Below are 24,358 nucleotides of genomic sequence, written 5' to 3' on the forward strand. Positions count from 1 at the left end.
GTTTAGTTGGAAGGAACGAAGCAAACATAAATATAAAGTTTTATTGTGATCGTGATTTATTCTAGGCTTCTGTCATGTATTATTTACATCTTTTTCAGAATTTTTCCATCAAATAGTACAGAAAAGTACTTGGTTCAATTTCGTTCCCGATTTACATTTAATAAAGGAGCTAACTACTATCTGTGCTACCGCAGTTTTAAGGGACAACCTTTAAAAAGTACATAGAACTAATTATAAAAAGGTAACATTAATAGACAGGCTCGAGCTCGATCAAAAAATACTTCAATCATGAATGATTTCGAACCTTAATGTTAAAAAAGGTTAAAAACTACACTGTGAACCACGAGGAAGTGTGTATTTACTTATTTTCTATCCCTTTTTGATTCCCCAAGCTAACAGAAAAATAAAAGTCCAGAGCCACTATATATTATTGTACATATACGTGAACATAACGTGACAGACTTGACTGTACAGTTCATCATTTGCTCAATAACAATAACAAGTGTAAAAAGATCCGATTCAAATCACACAAATATCAGTGGCGGTGGTACAGAACATGAAATCACAGTTGATATCTTTTTAATTCTATCTACTATCTCCACATACCAGCATCAAATATACAGTATTCTGAATATAGGAGTCATCACAAAGCGGACGCAGACTTAACACATATAAATTCAGATTCTAGACTGATAAGCTGTATGATGGCATGGACCAGTAGCCGTGTAAACAGCTGGTTGTCTTTTTTATATATAAAACCTTATCTTCTCAATGGCCAAATCCAAATTGTCCATTTACGCCAGTTACTCAAATTAAACGAAATCGCATCTAAAAAACACAATTCACTTATGCGTGAATATATCGCTCTGTGACGGAATAAGACGTTTCCACAAATGAGTTACAGTTTTACCTCCCTGTTGTAATGGCCTATAATCAGTGGTATAGATCATAGAACGCCAACACGCCTCCCACGCCTACACATCACAGTTGACAAAGCTGATATTTGAAAAAACGCACAAGGCATATAAAGATATGAATATAAAAGGAAAGGTTGTTTTTCACCCCTCACACGGTCAGCCTAACTTCCTTAACTTCAATTTTACTAAATGATTAAGTAGTTGATTAGTTGAAGTTAAAGCTTGATTCGATGGTTTAGAAACCTGCTTCCTACTCTACCTACTATTTGCTACCACAAAATGGAATCCTTTAAGTTAATTTGAGCCGGAACTAATTGGGTTTCACGTTTCTGTAGTAACATATTTAAGGTTGGAAACCACAGTTTAGCGCCGATCGTTAGTATTAGCTATCATAAGCCATCTTCAAGCAGACAAGACAGCGCACATGCTACAAGAAAACTTCCCTGAGTCCGCACAGCTTTCTTTATTAAATTATGTCCCAAATAAAAATTAGAATTTAAAACGTGTGATGATGCAAACTGTAAAGACTGTAAATGAAGTATGCTGTGAGATATGGAAATGCAGGATTCACCCACATGAATTAACAACACGAAGCTGGTAATGTCGCTTTCAAGAACTGTTTTCAAACATTTCACTTCAACATGTAACTTCAGTCAAAATATTTTCCCGTGCTTATGGCTCCTTTTTGTGCCTAAAGCAAACAGAGTTACAGAAAAATACGTCTGTTTGAGGGAAATGTTATGAAGTATTAATTTTTAGTTATACATCCGTAGCGTGATTTGTCATAGGTTTAGTTTCCTCGTCCGTCTCTACCTCTATAGGACTTCGAAGTCTGTGATTTTCTGTTGGCTCATCGTCTGCCTTAGAATGAATGCCATCACTTTCCTCCTCGTTAGAACACGTGAAACAAGCACTTGTTTTCTGCCTTACGCAGTCTCTAAATGCCAATAGTCGCGCTTTCCCACCTTTTCCTTCTTCTGGGTCGTCCGAATCGCTGTCGTCTGCTCGATCACTACCACGTGGGCTGGAATCGACGTGGTTACCACGGTGATTTGGGTCGGAAGATTCTGGGGGTTCGAAGGCTTTGCTGAACTCACGCTTTGGATCTTCGTCTTTCTTATTTTTCTTCTTATAACGTATCCAACACAAAACAAGGATAATGACGACGAGGAGGATGATAAATAAGATTAGGAAGACTGAAAATAACAGAAAAAACGGCAAATTATACATTCCCTAGTTTACTTTCGACTAGTCAATGCATTTGTAAATAACTGATTTCAAACTAACGCAGAATATTGCCAACTTTATTCAGTAACTGAAAATTTAAGCCACTCAATCGGCACTATGCATGGAACATTCTCAGGCGCACTTTTCTTGGTTTACAAACGAAGCGTTTTCATTTTAACTGATCTCAAAAAATCTTCTATTCCGAACAATGAAGATATAGATCAGAATACTACACCGATATTTGCTCTAAGACCCCAGTCCCATAGATATTTAGATCGATCTATCCCCCTGGGGAGTCCCGCCCACTAAAAGCAGTAAGGGGGTAATTAACTATAGTGCGCGCTCGGCTGACAGCAATTTAGCGTGAACCCCCAGGGAGTTAGGTCGATCCAGATGGTTAGATCTAAATCTCTGGGAATGCAGTCCAAGCCTTGAACAAACGCCAATTAAAGGCAAGCCACCCGATATCCCAAATAAAATATGCATTATCAAAAAAGGAATCAAGAATTTACATTTTATAAAAAAAAATGTGCATTATCTAAATATTTTAATAATATTCTGACTGTGTCAGTAAATACTAAAACCGTAAGTAGGATCAAATATATCATCGAACGACATTAAAGTTCTGGGGTGCAACAAGACTGTTATTTTCAACATATAATGCAGAACGCTTATCGAACGCATTAACAAACATGTCTGCATTCTGTACAGATGAGCAATGGCGAATGTTTGTAAACCAATGTTGCGCAACTATAAATAAACTAGTTGGTTGATACATTTCTTTATACAAACACGGGTACAAAACGATTCCAATACAAAAAGATTTCCAAATATTTGCAAAGAAATGAAAAATATGCGGTTATCCAGACTGTACCACTTGATGTTCTTTCGGCCAATATCCTATACCTCTTGTGTGCTAATGAATTTTATATAGAACTAAAAAGCCCCTCTACGTGACTTTAAGGAGAATTTCGTGATGGTATATGACGAAAAAATGTCACATAGTGGCCCTAAACAGGTACTTAAACTGTGCCAATCAAACATATAGAGCAATAAAATGTGTAAATATCTCTACCTGCCGCTGTCAAAGTAGGTAAAAAGTTTCATGTTGATACAGAGATCTACAAAACGTGGGTATACAATGGGAATTAAGTAAAGGCAAACCTGAAGATCACAGGTATGATATCATGGAAAACTACTTTAACAGAGATGGTGAAGTACACGTATGACAGACAAAACCCAGGAGAGATGAAGCGGGGGGGGGTTTACATGATCAGACACGGAGTTAGAAGAACAATGCATACATTAAGAAATGCCCCAGAGAAGCTCATGCTTGTTTTGACTTCTCACGAAGACTTTACTTTCAATCAATCTACGGGAACTGAACGGAAATTCATTATATAAGACGTGAAGAAGACCACTGAGCTGATTAATCTAATTATCAGAGAGGACGATTTTGAATTCAACGGGAATTCAATCACGAACGCTTGTTTTGTATCTGTTATCTTAGCAAAGCTGTGGACGTGATTTTGAATAACATAAAGAACTATCAATGTATGTTATCTTATCATTGTTGAACCCAGTTTAGATGATGTACCCAAAATTAACTAGCAGTTTGATCATTTCTTGACTTACTCAAGACCATCATGCATTTTCAATCCAGCAAGTCTTCGGTGGACAAGAAAGTTAACGTCAACTCAGGTTGCTCTATTGAAATACACTGTACAAAGCCCACGCTTAAGTGTTAAAATGCTTTGAGTAAAGACGCTTTCATTAACACCTGTGCTAATGATATCTTATTCTTAAACCTTGAATAGCATGAATGATTAAACCGACGCGAATTTTCTATACACCTTCACTCCTCTCTGGCATTATCTTACCTTTGAGCACTGTTCGTGATGTGTTGGCAGCAGCAAGTTCCGCGGCCAGTGGGTTTGGAGCTGGCAAAAAGAGAGAAGATTCCTGATTAGGTCAAATGTCTATTTAAAACGAACTTGGTTCATTTTTTTTTCAAAGGGAACTCATTTAGAAAAACGTAAACAAATAAGCAAAATTAAATCACAGAAATACCTCCATAAGAGGCGTGTTATTAATACTGTTGACAAATTCTAAATCCAGTAAATTATATACAAGCATAACTGTAACATATCTTAATATTCCGGTAAATAGTGAAAATTAATGCCAATTCAAAAATTAAAAAAATTGCACGACACTGAACTTCGGTTCTTAATTTCACAACTTTTTAAATAAACTTGAAGCAAAGCAAAAAGCAAATAATAGTAAAACCTAACAAATGAAAATGTAGCAATCTAACAAAATCTGAAAAGGTAGAATCATTTAACTTCGCAGAGGCAGCTAATATGAAAAGACTTGGACTTTGTATATTAGTTCACATTTTTTCACAGCCAGAATGCTTCGATGCTGAAGAGGCTCTTTTTAGAATGAGATTTTAAAAAACTGATGAGTCATCGCTATCGTAGAAGCAAACTAGTAGTAGTAAACGAGCATCCCACCAGCTACAATCACGACTCGCAGAAAATACTTCACATCATATTGGAGGTTAATCGATGTTAGGCTATAGTAGGGCTACATTTGCACAGATTACAAAGTAAGAATTAAAAAAAAAAGATTGGAAAGATAATTAATACACTTCGAAATAAATCCAACTAAAACCTAAAAATAAAGAACGAAACATATTTCTTTAAATTTGACAGATGAGATGACATCAGCTACGACAGATAGCACTGCAGACTTCACAAACCTATTGATTTACTTACTTGCATGCACTAGTAAAAGTCGCAAAGAAAAAAAACAAACATCATGAAAACAACTCTAATTTTAATAAGATTTTGCTCAAGGTATATATATGGATTAGGAGAGTTATTTTACATTCTGTAACACTGACTTAGCTTTCTGCCATGCGTAGAACTCTCATGCAGCCGCACTGTAGTAGTAGAGTAGTAATTAGTTACATGGATGAACATACGTGCTCCGATATACTTCAACTTTACTAATGGTGAATTGACGATTAAAAAGAGTTTTGTTATTCCATTTGAAAGGGTAGAACAACAGGAGAATAAGACTTGACCCTTAAGAAATATACATAAATGATAAAAGTCCATAATTGAAAAGTTTGTGCTAGTATGTCATTTGCAATTGTGTTTAAGATGGCTTTATACGTTTTGACTAAATTCATATTCGATTCTGTCTTATAGGAAGCATATGTCGCCTTTTTTTTCAAGTACACCCAAGCCCTTTGGCGAACGAGCACGGACCTGATTTATTGCAAACCCCTAGGTTACCTCAATAAAGACTGTCACAGTGGAAAAGTTATATTATGAATAAGCCAGAGACATATCCGTGAATATCTAGTGAAAAATCAAACTGTGCCCCCCCTGGTAGTGGGTAAGGTTACCCCAGTGTAAAACCAGAGTAAATTGCGCAGCGTCAGCTATGGAAGTAGCCACAAAGGGTTTACATAAAGGGGGGCTGTAATCATACAGTTTCGCACCAACACTGGGTACAGACTAAACCCGATATCAAGTTGTCTTATGGTACGCTGCCCTTGTCACCCTGTATTGCCCCCAACTTAAAGAGTTTACTGCTCTCTTGACTTCTGCGGAAGAGCAGAAAGATAACCGTCCGGACGTCTGAGCAAATATGATACTGATGGTAAAGCTGTTTAACCAATAAGTGGACGAATATGGGTCAAAGCATTGATTTCCTGCTATCAATTATTCAGAAAATCAACTTTACGCCGTTACCAAAGTAGAACTGGGCATCGATACTAGATAGCGCCTCAATTAATTTACATGCATCCTCATAGGTAACAGTATTTGATGTGATATTGTTCTAAAGACTGGTGAGAACCGTATATCAATAATAAGTGTCTGTACAACATATTATGTGGGCGTATCGTTGTCAAGCTTACATTGCTTTGATGGGGAAATTATGATGTTTTTGTACTCGATATACCTTATGATACACACTGCCCATGTTAATATTACACGTGACATGTAGGTCAAATGTTGCAACATAAGGGATGAGAGAACGCACGCACGCCCATGCCTACGGGCCAAGTAGCCTCTGGAGACGGGCGTATGTCACTTTCGGCGGGATTTGAGGTGCACTGCATTACCCTCTGCATGAGGCAGTGACTCTCTGTCATTGTGAATAATGACGTAATTAACACATACATAATATCGAAAAGCGCTTTTTAATGCAAGGTAACTTAACGCATCTTTGGCCTGCAATGACGGACACATTAAACAAATAAACGGTAAAAATTATAGTCTGTCAATGAGTACCATAAATCGCTTAAAGCGGGCAAATTTAGCTTTCTTCACATTAATGTAGGTAAAACATATTTTGCTTTGGATTGGATTTTAGCGTGTTAGGGATAGACTCTTTCGTCTTGCCTAGCATCGAAACCCCTAATTTGATCTGCGTAATCTTTCTCACTGATTGTGGTATTTATTTGAAGATTAAGTTGCTATGACATGGTTTTATCAATCAAACGACACTGTCAACAGGCAGGTATACAGATATTCCTGTCACAAAACGCATAAACGGAGACGGCGGTGACAGTTAGTTTTCGTGCAAGCATGGTCTGTATCACGGGTTCCCACGTATGCTGAGACAAGGACCCTTGTAAGATGACACAGACCATAATACAGAAGAGAATGATCTTTCAGAGTTGACCGGCGGCCCATTGATTTCTTCAGTGATCACTGAAATTTCAAATTTAATGTTACAATTACACCCTTAATTATATTTATCCCCGCACTTTTGGGACAAAAGTCATGGATCATGTAATCTTTGTTTATGTCTTCATGGCAATGTTGCGGACCCGGGGGTTTACGTGTACTGAGTATATGTTTGCTTCACATCCTTCTTTACAACATCCTGATGTTAACGCACCCACAAAATAATTTCAACATAAAACCAACTGCATTTGCATTTGAGAATAAATAGCAACCTGAGACGAGCGACGTGCTTTGCATAAATTAATTTCTGAATATAAGCATTTTGTTTGCCTTTAAATAAATGTCAGGTTAATGGGTAATCCTGTTATACAAAGTCCCACTCCCTGTTTAATAATCCCATAACTTCTCCTTTTCTCATCCCAGTGCCCGTAAAAAAAGTTGTGTTGATAAGAAGTTATGTGATATTAACCACGGCTGCAATGTCACGGTGACAGGGAGTGCCACAGAACAAGGCTTTCTTCTTAGTTAATTTTCTACAATGTCATGCTTAAACATTTTATATCACTTCCGACTCTCTTATGGAGACTGATGCTGTGCTTTTGATAAACAGCACTTAATAGCATATCTTTATGTCTTAAAAATCTTCTGAGACATGGAATCAATGTTTTTTTTCTTTTGAAAAGTGGTGTATTGTGTGACAAAGAAGTCAATTATTTACTGATATTGGTTTATCACTATTTAAATACTTTTCTTGCTGCTTAGAAAAGTAGTCTTTGTAATGAATTGCAATTTTGGATCCAAAGGTGCACTGGGTAAAAATCAATTAAAAGAGAGCTCGGTGTCTTTCCAGAACAACAACAACAACCGAACAAAGCACCTGTTGATCCAGAATATGATACATGGATTTAAAGAACTATCACGGGAAATCAGGGTATTGTCGTGTTTCTTTTATCAAAAGATGAGCTATGTGTCCTATTGCATTGCTTGCCGTGAAGCACTACAAACGGACGCTGACTTAATCATACTCTTGACTGAGTCTTTTTAGCGAAAAATGCGGCACTGTCATAGACTAATCTTTTCGTATGACGGAACCCGTTAAGCAATGGTATGGCACGTCTAGACAACATCTTGACCAATGTCGCTTGTCGAGGGTCGGTGATCATGACGGTTGAAGAGGCCACAAATATGTCAACTAGGTTGACATTGACAATATCCCCTTATACACTACAAGCCAAAAGAAGTATTCAAAAGCAAACATTGCTAGTCATTTTAAACAACCGGTTTGATGATACCAAAAGTAGCCAAAAATTTTGACTGGCCATTAAAGAAAGAAAAAAGCAGCTCTAAAATTTGGTCGATTTAAAAAGCAATATTTTTACGTCATATAGACAGTAAACAAGTAAATATTTACAAAAAAAGTCGAACTACAAAATGTTATTAAAGTGAGTCAAAGCAAGGGTAAATCCATCCATTCTATTTCAGAGGAAAATATAAATAGGCAATATGCTAAGTCTCAAGCATGAATACTGGACTTTTAAAGGTTTGCGGGTGGCACGTATTTCCGCTCTTGACGTTATCATGTAGATAGTTGCAACGTTACCTAATCTCCACCTGTCATTTATCATAAGCAGTAGGTGCCACGTTAAACAGTTGTCCCGCCGTTGTTCAAAGCTCAAATCATAAAAACGATTCGTACAATTCTTACTTTACAAACTACCAACATTAACGGCATCAGCAACAGGTTATCAGCGGGCAGTGCACAGGTTCCTAACAAATACATGTATTAGGGTGAAATGCTTTTCCTCTCTCCCTATTTCAGGGTTATGCGAACAGTGACACATTCACCAGGTCTTTAACCCATTACACAGCAACAGAAAGTACACAACTATCTTATCAAACGTCATTTTGTGACGTACCTATTCAATAAACGCATTACATTACCGTTTTAAAAGCCCGATTACCTAACGTATCAAATTGCAAGCTTAATTCATACTTAAAATGTTTGAATTAAGGCCTATGTAAGTATACGTTGAATTACTGTTTCTTTCAGACCTTTGTGATCTTTAAAGGCAGAGTATGGTTATGAAATAAGAGCAGGCGATTCTGTTCAGTTGAAATTCACTGAGCCATAACGCAATGCAAATTACCCTTAAGCCAGCGTTTTGATTGTAAGGTTAATATATGTTTATAGTTGGCCAGCCTTAATTGAGCGGCGCGTACATTCCTCGCGATTTCGTTACACCCGAGCAAGCCTCTACTTTTCAATACACTTTGATTTTTGCTGTGTGGTGGAAATAATCAGATCCAGATCCAGATACATGCAAAGCCCACCTGCAAGTCCTGACCATCCATTAATGCTTAATTTACATTTAATAGACTGCTTTAAAGTGAAGTATTCTCGCAAACTTCAGTGCCTTAAGTAACATCCTTCCTTCGCTTGAGTGGCACTATAACCGTTGTCTAAAAGCTTTTAAGAAGAAAATAAATTAACGATAAGATGCCTTGTTTAAAAAAATCGCACACCTGTTTGTAAGGGTTTATGGGACTTGGCGCTGGTATTGATTAGGACTATTACAGGTCGTCAAATATTGATACCGAATCTCCAGTATCAGATGAGTGTAATTAGGCTATCTTTTCAAACCAGATGCCTTGCACTGAATTAAATGCTGCGATAGAGTAATTTTGTGCAAGTTTTGTTTGGCAGCTCCTCTCAACGAACTCTGAACTCTATCAGATTTAATGTCTTCACAGTACAGCCTTCATTGCGCTAACAATGCCCAACAGTGTCCAGTTTAGGTTGGTCCACTGATCCATGACGCTGAGCACTACAAAGAACTTAATGCTTTGCCCTAGAAGAAAGGTAAGAACAAATCCTGACTTACCTATGACGGGAGGAGGCGCGCGACACACTCCATCACGCATGCTCAGAATGTAATTGTTCCAGAACGCCATCTGGACGTGCCTGTACTTCTTGTGGCTGGAATGCTCATTTAAATCTGTCGTAAAGACAAAGTAGTTCTCATTCTTTGCTGTGAGTTTCTCCCATTTGGCTCTATTCTGCAGGTTACCAGGGGAACTTTTAAAGAAAATTATAAGAAGTGAATCAATATTGAATGATAAGATAAGGATAAGCATTTTCTTTTCTACCACATGCAACCCTTTCCTATTACTGATATACACGATGCAAATATCTCCATACGTCCCTTTTATGAAGTAAATAAATGATTAGTAAGTAAAATGATTAACTTCATTTTTGCTGTTAATTAGCCATGTCTCTTCGTACTGACGAAACTGAAAATTTTACAAAGCTAGGTGACAAAGTGACATGCGGTGAAATAATATGGTGCACAAATATTAATCACCAAAAGCGATTACAAATGAAATCGAAGATACAAAGCTAAAATTCGATACCACTTACTACATTATCTCACTGAAATCTAACATCATTACACCAAGGAATTTTGAAATTTGCAAAAGTTAAGGATAGCAATAATAACGATGAAGGAAAAATAACCAAAGAGCACACTATAAAGTCTCTCAGAGGAAACATCTGTTTTTGTTGAAAACGTTAATAACGTATTTTATGGGTTTACATTTGGTACCAAAAAGGGCTGATTGAGTCCAGAAATTGCTTCTAAAAGGGAATTCTTATAGTAGTAGGTTTCATTTTACTTTCATCTAAATTGTCTTCTTCCGTCTGTAAATAAAACTTTTATAGCCATCCCTACCCTGCACCCGTTTACATGCCACTGATTAACGATTCTGATATAGCACCACAATATTTCAACTGTCCAAGAGAGCCCAGGTGCTCTAAATTAATAATAAACAAACAAAAAATGCTTAGAGTTGTTCTAACGCGCTCTTCCATGCAACTTAAAAGCACTTTGATCTATTGCAGCCCCTTTGAATATTAACAGCTTTTGACGGCAAGAGAAAAGAGCGACTAAGTTTTGATGGATTCGGGGGCCCAAAGCTCATACCTGCAATCCAGGTGTGAAAGTACTCGGATATAAATTATAAGAGATAAGAATCGTTTTGAAGTCACGAGGCTAGGTTAAGGGCTATCACTGGCTGGGCATAACTGACATTTCGACACTTAATGTGGCCCATTAGAAAAAGAGTTTTTACATGGTCAATACAGTGGGCTGGCTGTGAGGCTTCCCCCATCTGATGCATTTATATACGTACGTCTTGTCCAAATCATTACTTTTCACCAGGGGGTCTTTACCAGGTTCAACGGCCAACAAACTCTCCTCCCAGCCGTCCATGCTCCTGGAAATATACTTCATAATTCAGCCTTCCTTCTCACACCTCAGTATATGAAGAAGATGATGATGGGTTTGGTGTCCCGTACACGCCATCATAGAACGCTGTGATTAAATTTTTTTCCAGACTGAAAGGGTTATCTCAGTATTTTAATCAGTGCATTCACGGAAAAGCTGTATTACGTGCCTATACTACAAGAGTAGAAGAAACACCCTTCACCAACATGCAACCTGCTTTGGGTTAATATTATGTAGCATTCAGGTTAAAAGGCAGTTTTTATATAAAAAATACACTTCATGATTATCTAAAGCCGCTGCACTGACACATCCCTGTTTGTGTCTATCATTCATCTAGAATTCTCCTTTTTTGTCAGATTGCGTTCCTCTTCTGTGGGTACTTATAATATCAAACACCATATACGCTTGATGGGATTTTTAATGGACAAATGGAGTCGCGCGGAGTGTGAAGATAAGCTCGTTCACTAAAGCAAGGCAAAAAAGCTTTTCTGCTCTTGCACTGAACACTAAAATATTGCCAGAAGGCTTATATCATTTCAGTGTTGGGCACTTAAACTACTGGGTGTTAAGAATGTTATACGTTTAATCCATTACTAAGTCAGGTAACCACCCTCGACTCCCTATAAAAATAGGCCTCCAAGATCAATACTTGTAACAGGCCGTTTATGTATCACGCCGCTGGGAGGTCAAATTGAAACAGTTGAGCACAATTATGGTTGAATTCGATCTTTTCCCCTCAAGATACGAAATCTATTGGAACCAGAAAAGCAGGCAGAAAAAGCGTCAAGACTGGAAATGATACACTAGATGCGCAGGCTCGTGTCGGCACTTCTGGGTTACTCATGCAATCATGTCCTTCATGAAGTGTATCGCACATTTTTTGTTGGGTAAAACAATATCACCAGTCCCATTCCCGTTTCCATGCCGTTTAGATTAGAATAACCGCTTGTAAATTGAACGTAAACCTCTAGCAACTGTCGAAATGCGTACGCGGTCAGCCAGTATTTGCAAAGTTGATGGTGTAGTGATAGTATTTGGTGGCACTGACTGGGTCATAAGTTTTGAATATAAAGCCCAAAATTTAAAATAAAACCCAGCTTTAAACAGTAAGACCCCCCTTTCACAGAGTTAAATAGCACCTGTGGCTTGCCTAGATATACCTAGCATTAGAAATTGTTCGAGTGTAAATACTCATCTGCCCAGGCAGCACTAAACAGGGGGCTATTTGGAAATTTAGACAACCACGGTTTCCATTTTAGACCAATCTATTAAGTGCTGAGAGGTGGGTGAAGCATGCAAGGCTTAGGTAGGTATGATAAACCCAAAGGGGAGCGTTAGTATGGGTAGTCAGATGAAAGATCTTCCGTACCCATTAATATGTTTATGCAGCAACAGGTGTGCGTGGAGGAACAGTAACAGAATGATGAATATAAAGCTTGCATGGATGTGCAAAAGCTAAATAAAAACTGTGCAAATAAACCCCTTATCAACTAAAACAGCAGAAGATAAACATCACAGCATGAAAGCGGCTTAAAGATAGTTTCGATAAGAAATGGGGAGCATGCAAAATAAAAGAGTTAACAAATGCAAAAGCGTCTACTAATGAAGGCTAAAAATGCAATATGTAATGCATAGGCCTACAACTTGGTGCACGTTAGGAATAAAACGTTAGTTCAAAAATATTGAATGACGCCAGACGTCTGGTCAATACTGAGCTGAAAAAGAGAATATTTTATATCTTTCTTTATTAATTGAGTACATGCCTGCTCAGAAATATTAAAACTAAGACACTCTTTAAAATTTGGTATGAATCTGAAAAAAAAACGCAATAAAATTAAGAGAGATGTACAAGAATCAATCAAGAGATATTTTTATGATTACACTGGTGACAAATTATCAAGGTAACTGAATGCAATAAAATCTGCGATTCAAGGTTCTGTCTTAGGACTTGCTTGTAAAGTGTTTAAATGGTGGTTATTTGGTCATTTAATTAAAAGAGACAATATAAAAACATTATTTGAAATCATCTGTGGCAATATTGTTAATATCTTGGACAGCAGCGACCAGCCACCTCCTACCACTGTCTATGGGCCCTGAAATACATAATAACTCTAGTCAGGGCAATACAATGGGTCAACTGGACTGAAAGAGAGACTCGCTGTTTAGTTGATTAGACCTGCATGGCCATTGTTGTAGAACACATCCAGTCGCAGTTTAAATCAGAGAAGTTTAGATTGGATTAGATAGGTACAGCAGTGGAGCCCAAAATAAAAACAGGATGAATGTTAACTTTAAGCGGGACCATGCCCAGCTTGGGACGGTATGAAGTCAAGTTTTATGAATGCACCTAAAATTGCCGGAGGAAAATACAATGTTTTATTTCCATCAAATTTCAACTCACGTTTACTTTTATAGAACACAAGAAAAATGACAACATTAACGCTAAAGCCAAAGAGTGTGTTTTGGTAGTTAAATAACGTAGACTATTTTTAAAGTCCATCAAATCATCGGAGGTTATTATTGTCCAACTCTTAAGTAATCCATATTTAAATATTCCCCACCAGACAACAATGGAACATTATTTGCCCGAGGAACTCCATTAATACTGGAATATGTATCTTCCATAACCTTACTAAGCAAATAAGCCCGTGTCACGGAGTGAGTTGATTAATGCAAAAAGGAGAATATATTATCGGCGTTAGTCGAGTCCCAAAAGTCTTGTCCGACTTCAATTTTACACGTGAATCCCTATTCTTAGCATTTCTTTTAATCAGTTAAAACATGTTGGCCATCTTTTCCTAAAGCAGGGCTTGAATAATTTATCTTTTGTATAGCATAAAATCGAATTTAAGACACACGAAACTCTAAGAAAACCGGCGCAGTTCTATACTCAGGGGTGCCACATTAAGTTTTCAAAACAGATGGGAGGACTAGACTCGTCTTTTTTTTCGAAGTCCGAATAAAAGACGAGGGTCTTGGGACCAACTTTACCTTAAGGCTGGGGTGTAGAGTAACCACCTGTAGAAAATTGTAAATTGAGATAAGTGTATAAATGACATTTTGTGACATTAAAACAAGTAATAAATGGCGTGTTGATGAGAAATTATGCAATTCCCAAGGTAGGGGGGCAATGTCTGTATGTATTGGGGGGGGGGGGGGGGGGGGGGGGGGGGGGGGGGCGGGGGCGGTTACCCACTTCCCCAAATGAATCTTCATACTATACTTACTTCGTTTTAGCAAATCTCGTCCAAGCTCGCATCATGGCTACGGAAAGCTCATGGTCTTCAGCAGTGGTATTTTGTATTACGTATTTCATATAACCAAACACATAGTCATTTTCATCAGCGTGCGAGGCCTGAACAAAAGACGGAATGCTTTCGTTTGTGAGTTTATAAGAAGGGCGCTGTGAAAATTCATAAAAGTAAGTCACAGCTCCCGTCACTCTGTGGAGTGTTGCTGCTAAGTAGCTGGGGGCACCGATCGTATAGTCGGTCAAAAAATCAACCAGGGCAGCTTTTCTCTGAGTGTCATTCTGCACGCACGTGCTGTACTCCATCTCAGTCACCTTGGACACTTTGTCCACCACTTCTTCGTAGTCTCTTTTAACAGTATCCCGAATAGTGTCGGCAAGAATTTTTTGTGTTACCTCCTCCTCGGGTTTTAGATTTAGTTTATTTTCATATACAGGAAATCCATCGTGGCTATTGACTCCTATGACGTAAGGCACCAAGTTATAGGACAATGTGTGGAAAGTCGATAGGGGGTCACCAATGATAAAGTCACCATCGATGACAGGTAGCCACTGGTCATTCAGTTCTTCGGCCACCTGTCTAGAGATATTTAATAATACTTTTACATCAACCTCGAGTCTTAAACAATCAGCTTCCTCTATTGATGTGTTTCGTGTGCAATTCAGTCGCTCAGTCAAAGTCCGAGCCATTAGAGTGGAATTGTATTGTGTGATGTTAGGCATGAGAGCCACTCCGCTTTGTGATATGGATCTGTGGAATAGGGTTTTACTGCGAGGTGACAAGACGTGGAATGAGACAGAGGCACCTCCGGCGCCCTGACCAAAAATTGTCACCTGGTTGGAATCCCCTCCAAAGTGACCGATGTTGTCCTTCAGCCATTCGAGGGATCTGAGTTGGTCAAGTAAACCGAAGTTCCCACCCATGTTAGCGTACTCGGAGCTAAGGAATCCTAGTACACCTAGTCTATAATTGACCACGACTATAATCACGCCCCCCTCCATTGCTAACCAATGCCCCCCATACATCATGGAGGAGCCTTGTTGAAACCCTCCGCCATGAAAGTACACCATGACAGGGAGTTTGAGCTCGGCGGGATTGACCCATTTCTTCAAATTCCTTGGCACATAAATATCCAGAAAAAGGCAATCCTCACTGGTGAAATTGTGCTGAATTCTAGCTTTAAATACTTCTGGGTTCATCCGTTGTTTCCACAGCGTTGTATTTTGGGGGCAAATATTTCCATGTTCTACTACATCCATGATACGATTCCACCCTAAGTGAGGTACAGGGGGACGAAATCGTAGATGTCCAATAGGAGGAGCGGCATATGGGAGACCAAGAAACTGACTGATGTAGGCTTTGGGTTGTCCCACTCCTTTTTCTACAACCTCCCCTCGCACTTGGCCGCTGTTGGTCGCAATAATCACGTAATCTTTCAGTGCCCATGTCACCGATACCGCAGTAGTCAAAAATACCAGTAGGTATAGCACCGTTGAAGCTACGTTATACATGTTTTAAAAGTCAACCACCTGGTTTGATGTTACGATATGCTTTTTAGAGTTCCCAACTTTTACCTTACTTACAGAATGCCGCCACTATTCTTACCCATAACGGCTCAGGATGTCGTCAGCTGAATTCCACGCAAGGCATGGGAGCGGGGCGGATGTCCTCAGTTCTGCTGAAAAAGTCCGAGAACAAATCCACAACCACGGTCCTCCTTTAAGTCCTGCCAACGCGATAGTCTACCACAGGTAACAAACGACTTGCGTGACCTACATAGCCTCTCTACCTGTAATCAAAAATAGAGGCTGGATTATGTTTATTCATGACGTATATCAAGTGACGCTAAATCAATGGGGTCAACACAATGCCCCCTGGTGTTGACTCTACGGAGGAGAGGCATAGATATTCCCGCATTAAAAGACAGAGAAAGAAAAACAGTAACATGCAGCGTTAAAATAACATTTACACATTTGAATTTATTTTCAAGCACAAACGACGTCGGCCGTTATTTTTGTTTCTGTCCTGAAATCACATAACACTGTATTCTAAGTCTCGTTAAGCGGATTACGTGCAGTATTGTTCGGTCGAAACACGTCTAACGGGCTCTTTTGTGATTGAAAGGACTTTAAATAACTATTCCTCTAAGTGCGAAAAAAGACTTTGTGAATTTTACTATAATGAACAAAGTTTCACAAGTTAACTTTCATTATTGAACAGGACGCAAACACAGACAAATATCTCAAATGTTTCTTCAGCTGTGACGCATTTTTTAAGTCAATAGCTAGTTAAAATTCTTCAACTGGGATAATAGAGTTCTAGGCCCTTTTAGGCATTATCCGAACAAAGTTGATTAAAGTTTCAGGGTCAGGACTGAAAAAAGGAAAGTATATCGTAAAGGTGATGCCATTTCCCGGCCGGTTATGTTACCCTGGATTGAGCCTATTAGCCGACTTGACATGGCATGTTTGTAACTACGATCTAGCGTAAGACATCTTATGTTGGATCTAACAGGTTGCAATAAGATTTCATACGCAAAGCACGCTCAGCGCCGGTAGCATTTGTACGTCACGTTGTTTGATAGAAGTCATTTTAATAAGTTGTAATAGTTAACCTTTAGCTTTGAAGACAACTGCGAACACGTATATGTTCCGCGCTGACGGTGCACAGACTACCTTTAACCTTCGGAGACGTCCTTTTATTTGCATGCACTGCATATCTGTCGTGCCGACAAAACAGCAAAACATGCCCTCTACAAGTCCTGGCAACATTACAAATGGAAGATGGATGGGTCTATCTTCCGCCATGACTTTCTGATTATATCCTCTTTTTACCGCAGACGATCAGACACACTACTAGATGTACATAGCGTTTAACTTTATATGAGATTAAGATTTTATGAATAAAATCACATACCCCAAATGATTATATTAATTGAAGATGCCTTACAATGGTAGAATAATATAAGTGTGGTTGAAAATAAGCAAGAAAGAGATTGAGATAAGCTACCCGTCCAGTGCTTGAGCCGCACCGCCTCAGGGGAAAACTAGCAGACAAAAGCTTGGTAGTTAAAATTTGAGCAGGCGTTAACAACGGCGCTGTCAGGTAGTCTAGTTTGGTGGCTAGGTGTTTCAGGTATTAAAAATGAACTTGCTGTGTATGCTTCAGAAATATGTTATTTATATATATACATTTATAGCTATGTCTTTCAAGCGCAGTGAAAGATATTCCCTGTCACTTAACGAGCGGAGACAGAAATATACTACTTTAAGCCGCCCATCCATGCTAACTTGCACTCAAAACCTCAATAATCTACATTCCTAGTATAAGGACTGACTGACACGTGTGCATTCATTAAATACACCTATGTTTCGACACAAGACAACTGATGGACCTGACACTGACAGGTCATAATTAGTACATATCAATCCAATACTTACTTGAACCTTTGCGATGATCTGCCCTTTTGAGCGTTAAGGAGGAGATGGGATCACAACATCCCAGTGTTCTGACTCCTGTGGAACGCAGCTGCTGTTTTAACATGATGCAACATAACAAAGTGTGCACTGTTTCTGACTCTATTACAGAGCTATTAATAACAAACAGATGACAGAAAACTAGTTTTCCATTTTGAAAGAAAAGCTGATGTACATCTGACCATGCTCATTCCGTTTGGCTTCTAAATAAATAGAGTTTTGCAATAATTTCATTAAGACATTTATTTAGGTGTAGCTATTGATTAACATCTGACGCGATTATTTTGATATTTATATTGACACAGATGATTTAAAAACGAAAGATTGCTATTTGGTTGATGTCGGGTTAAAAAACTCCACATGCTACTATAGATCATCTTTTTAATTTCTTTAAATCTTGACTGGATAGTAATGTAATTCGTACTAGTTGCGATCAAATGTACATTCTGAAGACCATCAGTAATAGCTTTAGTGTAAAGTAATAGATTAGCAGATTAGCCATTCGAAAAAATAACACCAGAGGAGGATGCCTAAGGGTCCGATGTAGTGTTAAGAAAATAAGATTTAGCGATACCAAAGTGATCCATTTATTTAAGCCTGCAGTGACTGTCAAACACATCACCATTGTTGTGGTATGTCTTTCAATACAACGGAAAGATGATTACGCAAGTCATCAGCGATCCTTCGTCTGGAACGGGTCAACGAAGGTTCGAAGGTTACAACAACGTCTCGGCTGACGTCTTCTGTTACGGCTACGTCAAGCCAACACCGCAATCCTTTGTGAAGTTTTTTGTGTGGTTTTGAATGGCTCAGTCAACAAAAGCAACAAACAGAAGAAATGGAATTTCCATAACAGTCAGAAATTCAAACTGAGGTTTGAAACGCTTTCCAACTATGCTGAAAATCAGGATTTCAAGCACGTTGCGGAAAATGAAAATGAATACTGTAGGCCTACTGACTTATTTTTTTTCTTCTCAAGCAAAAAAGAATTCAACACATCCTCTCTAAAGGACATTGAAATCGTTTTATCTCTTTATCGACATATTATATTTAAAGTAAAAAAGTAGGTACATGTAACATTGCAATATGTAACCACCTGATCACCCATACTAAAATCCATGAATTTCGTTATTCTAACAAAGAAAGCAAAAAATTAAATCATCTGCATCAGCTGAACACATCGAAGAAAATGAAATATCTACATTACAGCAACTGCATAAAAATTATCCGAACCTTAAGTACTAGAACAGACTTTATACCTTTATGATGAATGATTGAGAAAGTACAAACTATGCTTGTTAAATGGCCTTTCAGCATGTACGCTATCGTGTCCACGATTTTCTTTACTTTTTCAGATACTGTCTCATAATAGTCAATTTGAGCACTTAACTATTTATCAAACACGTCCACCATTTGCAGTGTCATCGTAGACAGAGGTGAGGCCGGTGCAGTTTTAATGTTGTTCGAATTCATGTCTGGTGTCTGGTCCACAGGCTACCAGGTACCTGTTCTACTTGGTATTAATATGACTATGTCGAACCTGAAGGTAGGCGGTTGGATACCGTGTTTTTTATTAGTCAGGTTGCCAATCAAGGGCCATGTTTACATTAATCAAGTGCTACAACATTTGTCTCAAGATTATATGAGTTCTCTTTAAACCGTACTAAAAGCAGTATTTTTGCTAGTACTAGCATTGAAGAACCAGATCAAATTGTTTATGACTACTTTTTATATTTTATTTTCCTCTTCTTTTTTATTTTCCTTACTTGCTTCTCCTTTTTTTGTTTGCTTTTGTGTGTGTGTGTGTATGTGCGTGTGTGCGAGCGCGCGCGTGTGTGTATAAAATTGCATTTTTTGTTCATTATGGAGAGCATATAGTGCTAAGAGTGATATGCCTCCTTTAAAACTTGTTTAAAAAAACTGGATAATTTGCCTAAGCGGGAGGACTAGATAGCAATGTAAAAGTACATGTACATCGCTCCGACTGCTTGGAGGGTTTCATAGCCTGGGGGTTGAGGAGGTTTTTTCAAGAGGCTGACGCCACCAATCTTTTATTTCGTACATGAGAGTTTTTGATAACATCCCCAATAATCTACTCGACTTGTAACGTTAGCTGAGCTCTTCAGAGCCTAGGCAAGTCCGATTGTGAACCACCACTTTTCGGTTACTTACACACGCACATTCAACCGAATTGCGATAGTTGCGATCCAACACAATTATCAAAATTAGGAGCTCTTTCTCTCGGCTATAATGTAATCGCGTTCTTTACCTTGATTTCCGTTGATATCAGCACACCTGAACACAAGGGATTGCCATATAATGGCAGGAGATGCGAAGAAGTATGCAATATTGATGCATGACATTTTCAGACGGAATTTCTTTGATATGCACTATATTATTGATTGCCAATAGCAAGATAATATATGATGTTGCCAGCAATCTATCTAGAATACTGGGTCATGTTCATTACCTAAAAATAATATCAAACTTTAAAAAGTGTAAAAAATGAATCCTAATGGTCTCAAATGTGTTTCAGCCTATCACCTCACAATATCTAAAAAGCTTCCACCTGAAGCTATTGTAAAGAGTAAATAGCACGAACACAATGTCAAAATGTCAGTCCATACCCTCCCTATTTGTCGTGTCGGATTAACAGTAAATACTGGTTGGTTCTTACGAATATGTCCTGTTAATGTGTACCCGTACTGTCAGGTTATCACCAGAAAGGTGTTGCACCTGGGAGGTTAAGCAGTCCGATAAGAAGAACATTTTGCAGTTGCGAGTGCTGATAACTTAAATATCGTTTGACACACACACACACACACACACACACACACACACACAGAGAGAGAGAGAGAGAGAGAGAGAGAGAGAGAGAGAGAGAGAGACAGACCGTCAGTCTACAGCGAGTTCATTAACAAGGAAAGCAATGCTGACGCTGACATAATGTTTGTTCAACTACTCCTAGCCTTTTTGAGTTCTATTAAGACCCCTCAGCTGCGTTCAACGATCTCAATGATAAAAAGCCAGTGATTGTTCAATTTTCAAGCTGGTGTCCACGTAACCATAATAGTAGTTATTAGAAGCTGTTTCCATGAACTACGAGTTGTTATACTCTACGGGTTGTGCTACTGTCAATTTGAATGATCTAATAAAATATCTTTATAAATGATTTAATGTGGAGGCATGTATCGTGTTGCAGAACTCGCCGCTCGTACTTCATATCGTGACTTTGATATAACAAACAGTTAAACAAATGCACTCGTTGGCAAGATCGATACCACTTTCGACCAACTATATACGTAGACCTAAGACAGCTGTTGCTTCCTTTGCTATCAGTTGATGTGATATTATCCAGCAAACAACAGCTGCATATATATGCCAATTGATTTTATATTGGCACTACTATTACGTGGGCGTTAACTCAATATTTTGTCTCTTGCCCCATAACAACATCTCTTTTACCTCTGACGATGTTGTACATAAAATCTCTCTCTTATGGGTGTTTGTAAGTGTGCGCTTTTTAATTCTTGTCTCTAGCATAAGCATTTATGAGCGTCAAATCATGGGACACGAATAACACGTGCAGATAAAGTAGGTGTAGGCTTATTACAAATTGATGCATGTATAAAAGTAGGTCATCTCAGGTATTACAAACAATCATTGTCACGAGGAAATGTGTCACAGGTACCAAATCCTTTGATAAATTTACAAAACAACTATTATACAAATAATGGACTGCGTTATGCTCTCTTGACAATGCATTTAAGACTGCACCTATTTTTTGTTAGCTACGACGAAAATCAATACGCAACAAAACATGTTAAATGCGTACAAATCTAAGCTTAAATTGGATTGTACAATACAAGGAATGGGTTTCTAGGAGACAGATCCGTACTTACCCACTGCTCATGCGCCTTTCATTTGTACGTTGTCCTGTAACGCCCTGCCGCTACTCCAGCCATGGCATCATACGACGGCTCTACAGACGAGTTAAAAAGGGAGAGATGCATTCAGGAGCTGGCCGCTTTAATCCAAAATGGCGAAATTGATTATCCTTTCAAGAAGTTTTACCTTCAAAAGGAGAATTTGATTCAGAGCTTCCATGAACTAAAGGCGTATCGATTTTCTGGCCGTGAGTATGATTCAAACTTTGAATCGCCATTTAGATTGATCCATAATCCTTCACATGATGCTTCCGACCCAAATTTTATGGATGACACTGCTAGGAGGCCCAGGCAGTATCGTCTGCTACTAATGGACGACGATGAAGAATATATATACTTCAACTTTACAATAATGTCGGACTATTTCCAGGAACACGTGCGAGTTCGGGCCAAGCGTTCCGATATGCGTTGGTCGCCCATGGAAGCGTGGTTGACAAAAGGAGCAGAGGCAATAAGGGAGGCTTTGCAACGCGCGTCAAGAAGCTATAAAGCCCCCATGTTCAGGACGCAGTCAAAATGTTTGAGAGACTTGTTCAGCTCACGGGTGACAATGGCACACGAAGACTGCCGGGTAACAACGGTGTCTGTGTATGATATTCGGGAAGCTATCTACAGGTTGTGGAGGGGAACTGCAAAAGAGGCAGCACAGTTCAGACCCACACTAATGGTGGAGCTTGTGAAGCGTTTCAAGTCAACACGTGTGCTTGATTTTTGTGCGGGTTGGGGTGACAGACTGATAGGGGCCATGGCAGCAGAGGTTGATTTTTACTGCGGAGTGGATCCTAATTCTGAATTAAGTAAAGGCTACGCGGAAATAATACAGACTTTTCAGCCGCTAGTGCCTGGTTTGAAATGTGCACCAGACGACATTAAAGACCTCCGCGGCAACAGGTTATCACGCTTTCATATGATATCACTTCCATTTGAAAAAGACTCCACTCGCATACCTCGCGCCAATTATGACCTCATATTTACGAGCCCACCATTTTTTAATCTTGAAAAATACTGTGACGAACCGAGTCAGTCTATTAAAGCATACCCCGAGGTTGATGACTGGTACCACGGATTTTTATTGCCAGCAATGATAAAGGCATGGTCATTACTAAGGGAAGGGGGCTACTGTTGTATTCACTTGAACGACTGTCGATCTAGTGATCATTCCATGATTCAGTACACAGAGAGACTAATAAAAAACATTGAAAAAGAAAAACTCTACTTCCCAGGTGCTTTTTACCTAGGGGTTATTGGAACTATTCCGTCCTACAAGAAACGCAAGAAAAGTACAAGCTTTCCTCCTGTTCCCCAGGCGAACATTCAGAATATTGAACTCAAACCAAATGGCCAATGTTTTGACTTGTACCCAAAACATATTCCACACGCTGACAAAATGAATCAGTTTTGTTTTAATGATACGTGCAGGAAATATATCTTCGCTGAGCCTATCTGGGTTTGGAGAAAAAAATCAATGAAATAGTACTTTTATGTATGTTAACGGTATCTTTGGTTTTATAGTTGAAATGACTAAACAGTAGAATATCGGTGTGAAATACTCCGTTAGAACTTTGAATGGGTTTTCCTTCAAGCTTATAATCAGGTTTGTCATATCGGTTTGTTCTTCAAAACTGCCAATTTAAGGTCAATTTTGTTTTCTTTAGCACGGTACCCATTTAAGGTCGCAAACATGACTTAAAATGGAAAATCCCTCTCCATTTGCCATTTTAAGCCTCTTCCATTATCTCGATTTCCGTTTTTATAAACTGCCAAGCCAACTTTGAGCATTTTCAATATGTTAATCATTGACTGGCAATTAAACAAAGACCACCGTCACTCGCAACTTATAGTCCACACTATGCGAAGTGTCACTCGGTGACAATTTAAGAGACCATTCCTAGACCCCATTCCCAGAGATTAGATCGATCCAACTAGATCGACCTAACTCCCTGGTGGTTCACACTAAATAGCTGTCAGCCGAGCGGGCACGAAAGTTAATTACCCACTTACAGTTTGTAGTAGGCGGGACGGACATTTAAGCCGGATTATCTGACAGTAATCTAGTGAGACTCCCCACGGGGATAGATCGATCTAAAATCTATGGGAATGCGCCCATAGACCCTATCGTCTGTAGGGCCGTCGTATGGTGCCATGGCGGGAGTAGGGATTCTCGCTTAATTGCAATTAACTTAAGGGCTGAGATATCTGTCACGCCTACTGAAACTGATAGGGGGTAATTAACTATTGTGTAGCAGCTATAGTAGGCGTCTCAGACATCTAAGCCACTTAAGCTGCAAGCAATTTAGCGAGAAACCCCGTGGAGATTGACCGATCCTGTTAGATTGATCTAAGTATTGGAACCCAGTCTAAATTCTGCACGACATTGAGAATATGACAATATTCCAAGTGCTCTGTAGCTCAGTTATTTTTTCTACTTGAGTGGATTTTAAGATAGATCGAGTAGCACGTGCGTGGATATTTGGCACGATAAGATGACGGCGTATATTAAGAAAGCAGTATCGTTATATCATTTAATTAAACATTTACGTTGAAAAGACAC

General features: G+C 38.8%; 1 protein-coding gene across 5 annotated transcripts; it reads right to left on the reverse strand.

Moving 5' to 3' along the window:
• Nucleotides 1-33: 33 nt before the first annotated feature.
• LOC106150440 (liver carboxylesterase) lies at nucleotides 34-21,901 on the reverse strand. Of its 5 annotated transcripts, none has more exons than XM_087000748.1 (7): nucleotides 21,763-21,901; nucleotides 14,361-16,173; nucleotides 11,039-11,122; nucleotides 9,733-9,926; nucleotides 5,050-5,088; nucleotides 4,025-4,084; nucleotides 34-2,113 (listed from the first exon to the last, which is right to left on the reverse strand). In XM_087000748.1, the coding sequence occupies exons 2-7, from the start codon at nucleotides 15,893-15,895 to the stop codon at nucleotides 1,677-1,679; spliced, it is 2,349 nt and encodes a 782-aa protein (XP_086856874.1). In that variant the 5' UTR covers nucleotides 15,896-16,173; nucleotides 21,763-21,901; the 3' UTR covers nucleotides 34-1,676. The 5 variants fall into 5 exon arrangements, with proteins under 5 accessions (XP_086856874.1, XP_086856869.1, XP_086856886.1 ...); XM_087000743.1 differs by lacking the exon at nucleotides 21,763-21,901 and adding an exon at nucleotides 17,825-17,986; XM_087000760.1 differs by lacking the exons at nucleotides 11,039-11,122; nucleotides 21,763-21,901 and adding an exon at nucleotides 17,825-17,990.
• Between the last annotated feature and the right edge of the window lie 2,457 nt (nucleotides 21,902-24,358).

Source organism: Lingula anatina, chromosome 1 (assembly GCF_051362555.1).
Source record: "Lingula anatina isolate TDL-2025a chromosome 1, LinAna3.0, whole genome shotgun sequence".
NCBI classification, from domain to species: domain Eukaryota; kingdom Metazoa; phylum Brachiopoda; class Lingulata; order Lingulida; family Lingulidae; genus Lingula; species Lingula anatina.

Bases quoted from the DNA above. Each gene is read 5' to 3' on its own strand.
- LOC106150440 (XM_087000748.1), bottom strand. From the start codon at position 15,895: ATGTATAACGTAGCTTCAACGGTGCTATACCTACTGGTATTTTTGACT. The intron at 11,123-14,360 runs GTAAGTATAGTA...GTATATTTCCAG, and splicing joins ACGAGATTTGCTAAAACGAA to GAGCATGGACGGCTGGGAGG. The intron at 5,089-9,732 runs GTAAGTCAGGAT...CTACTACTACAG, and splicing joins CGCGCCTCCTCCCGTCATAG to TGCGGCTGCATGAGAGTTCT.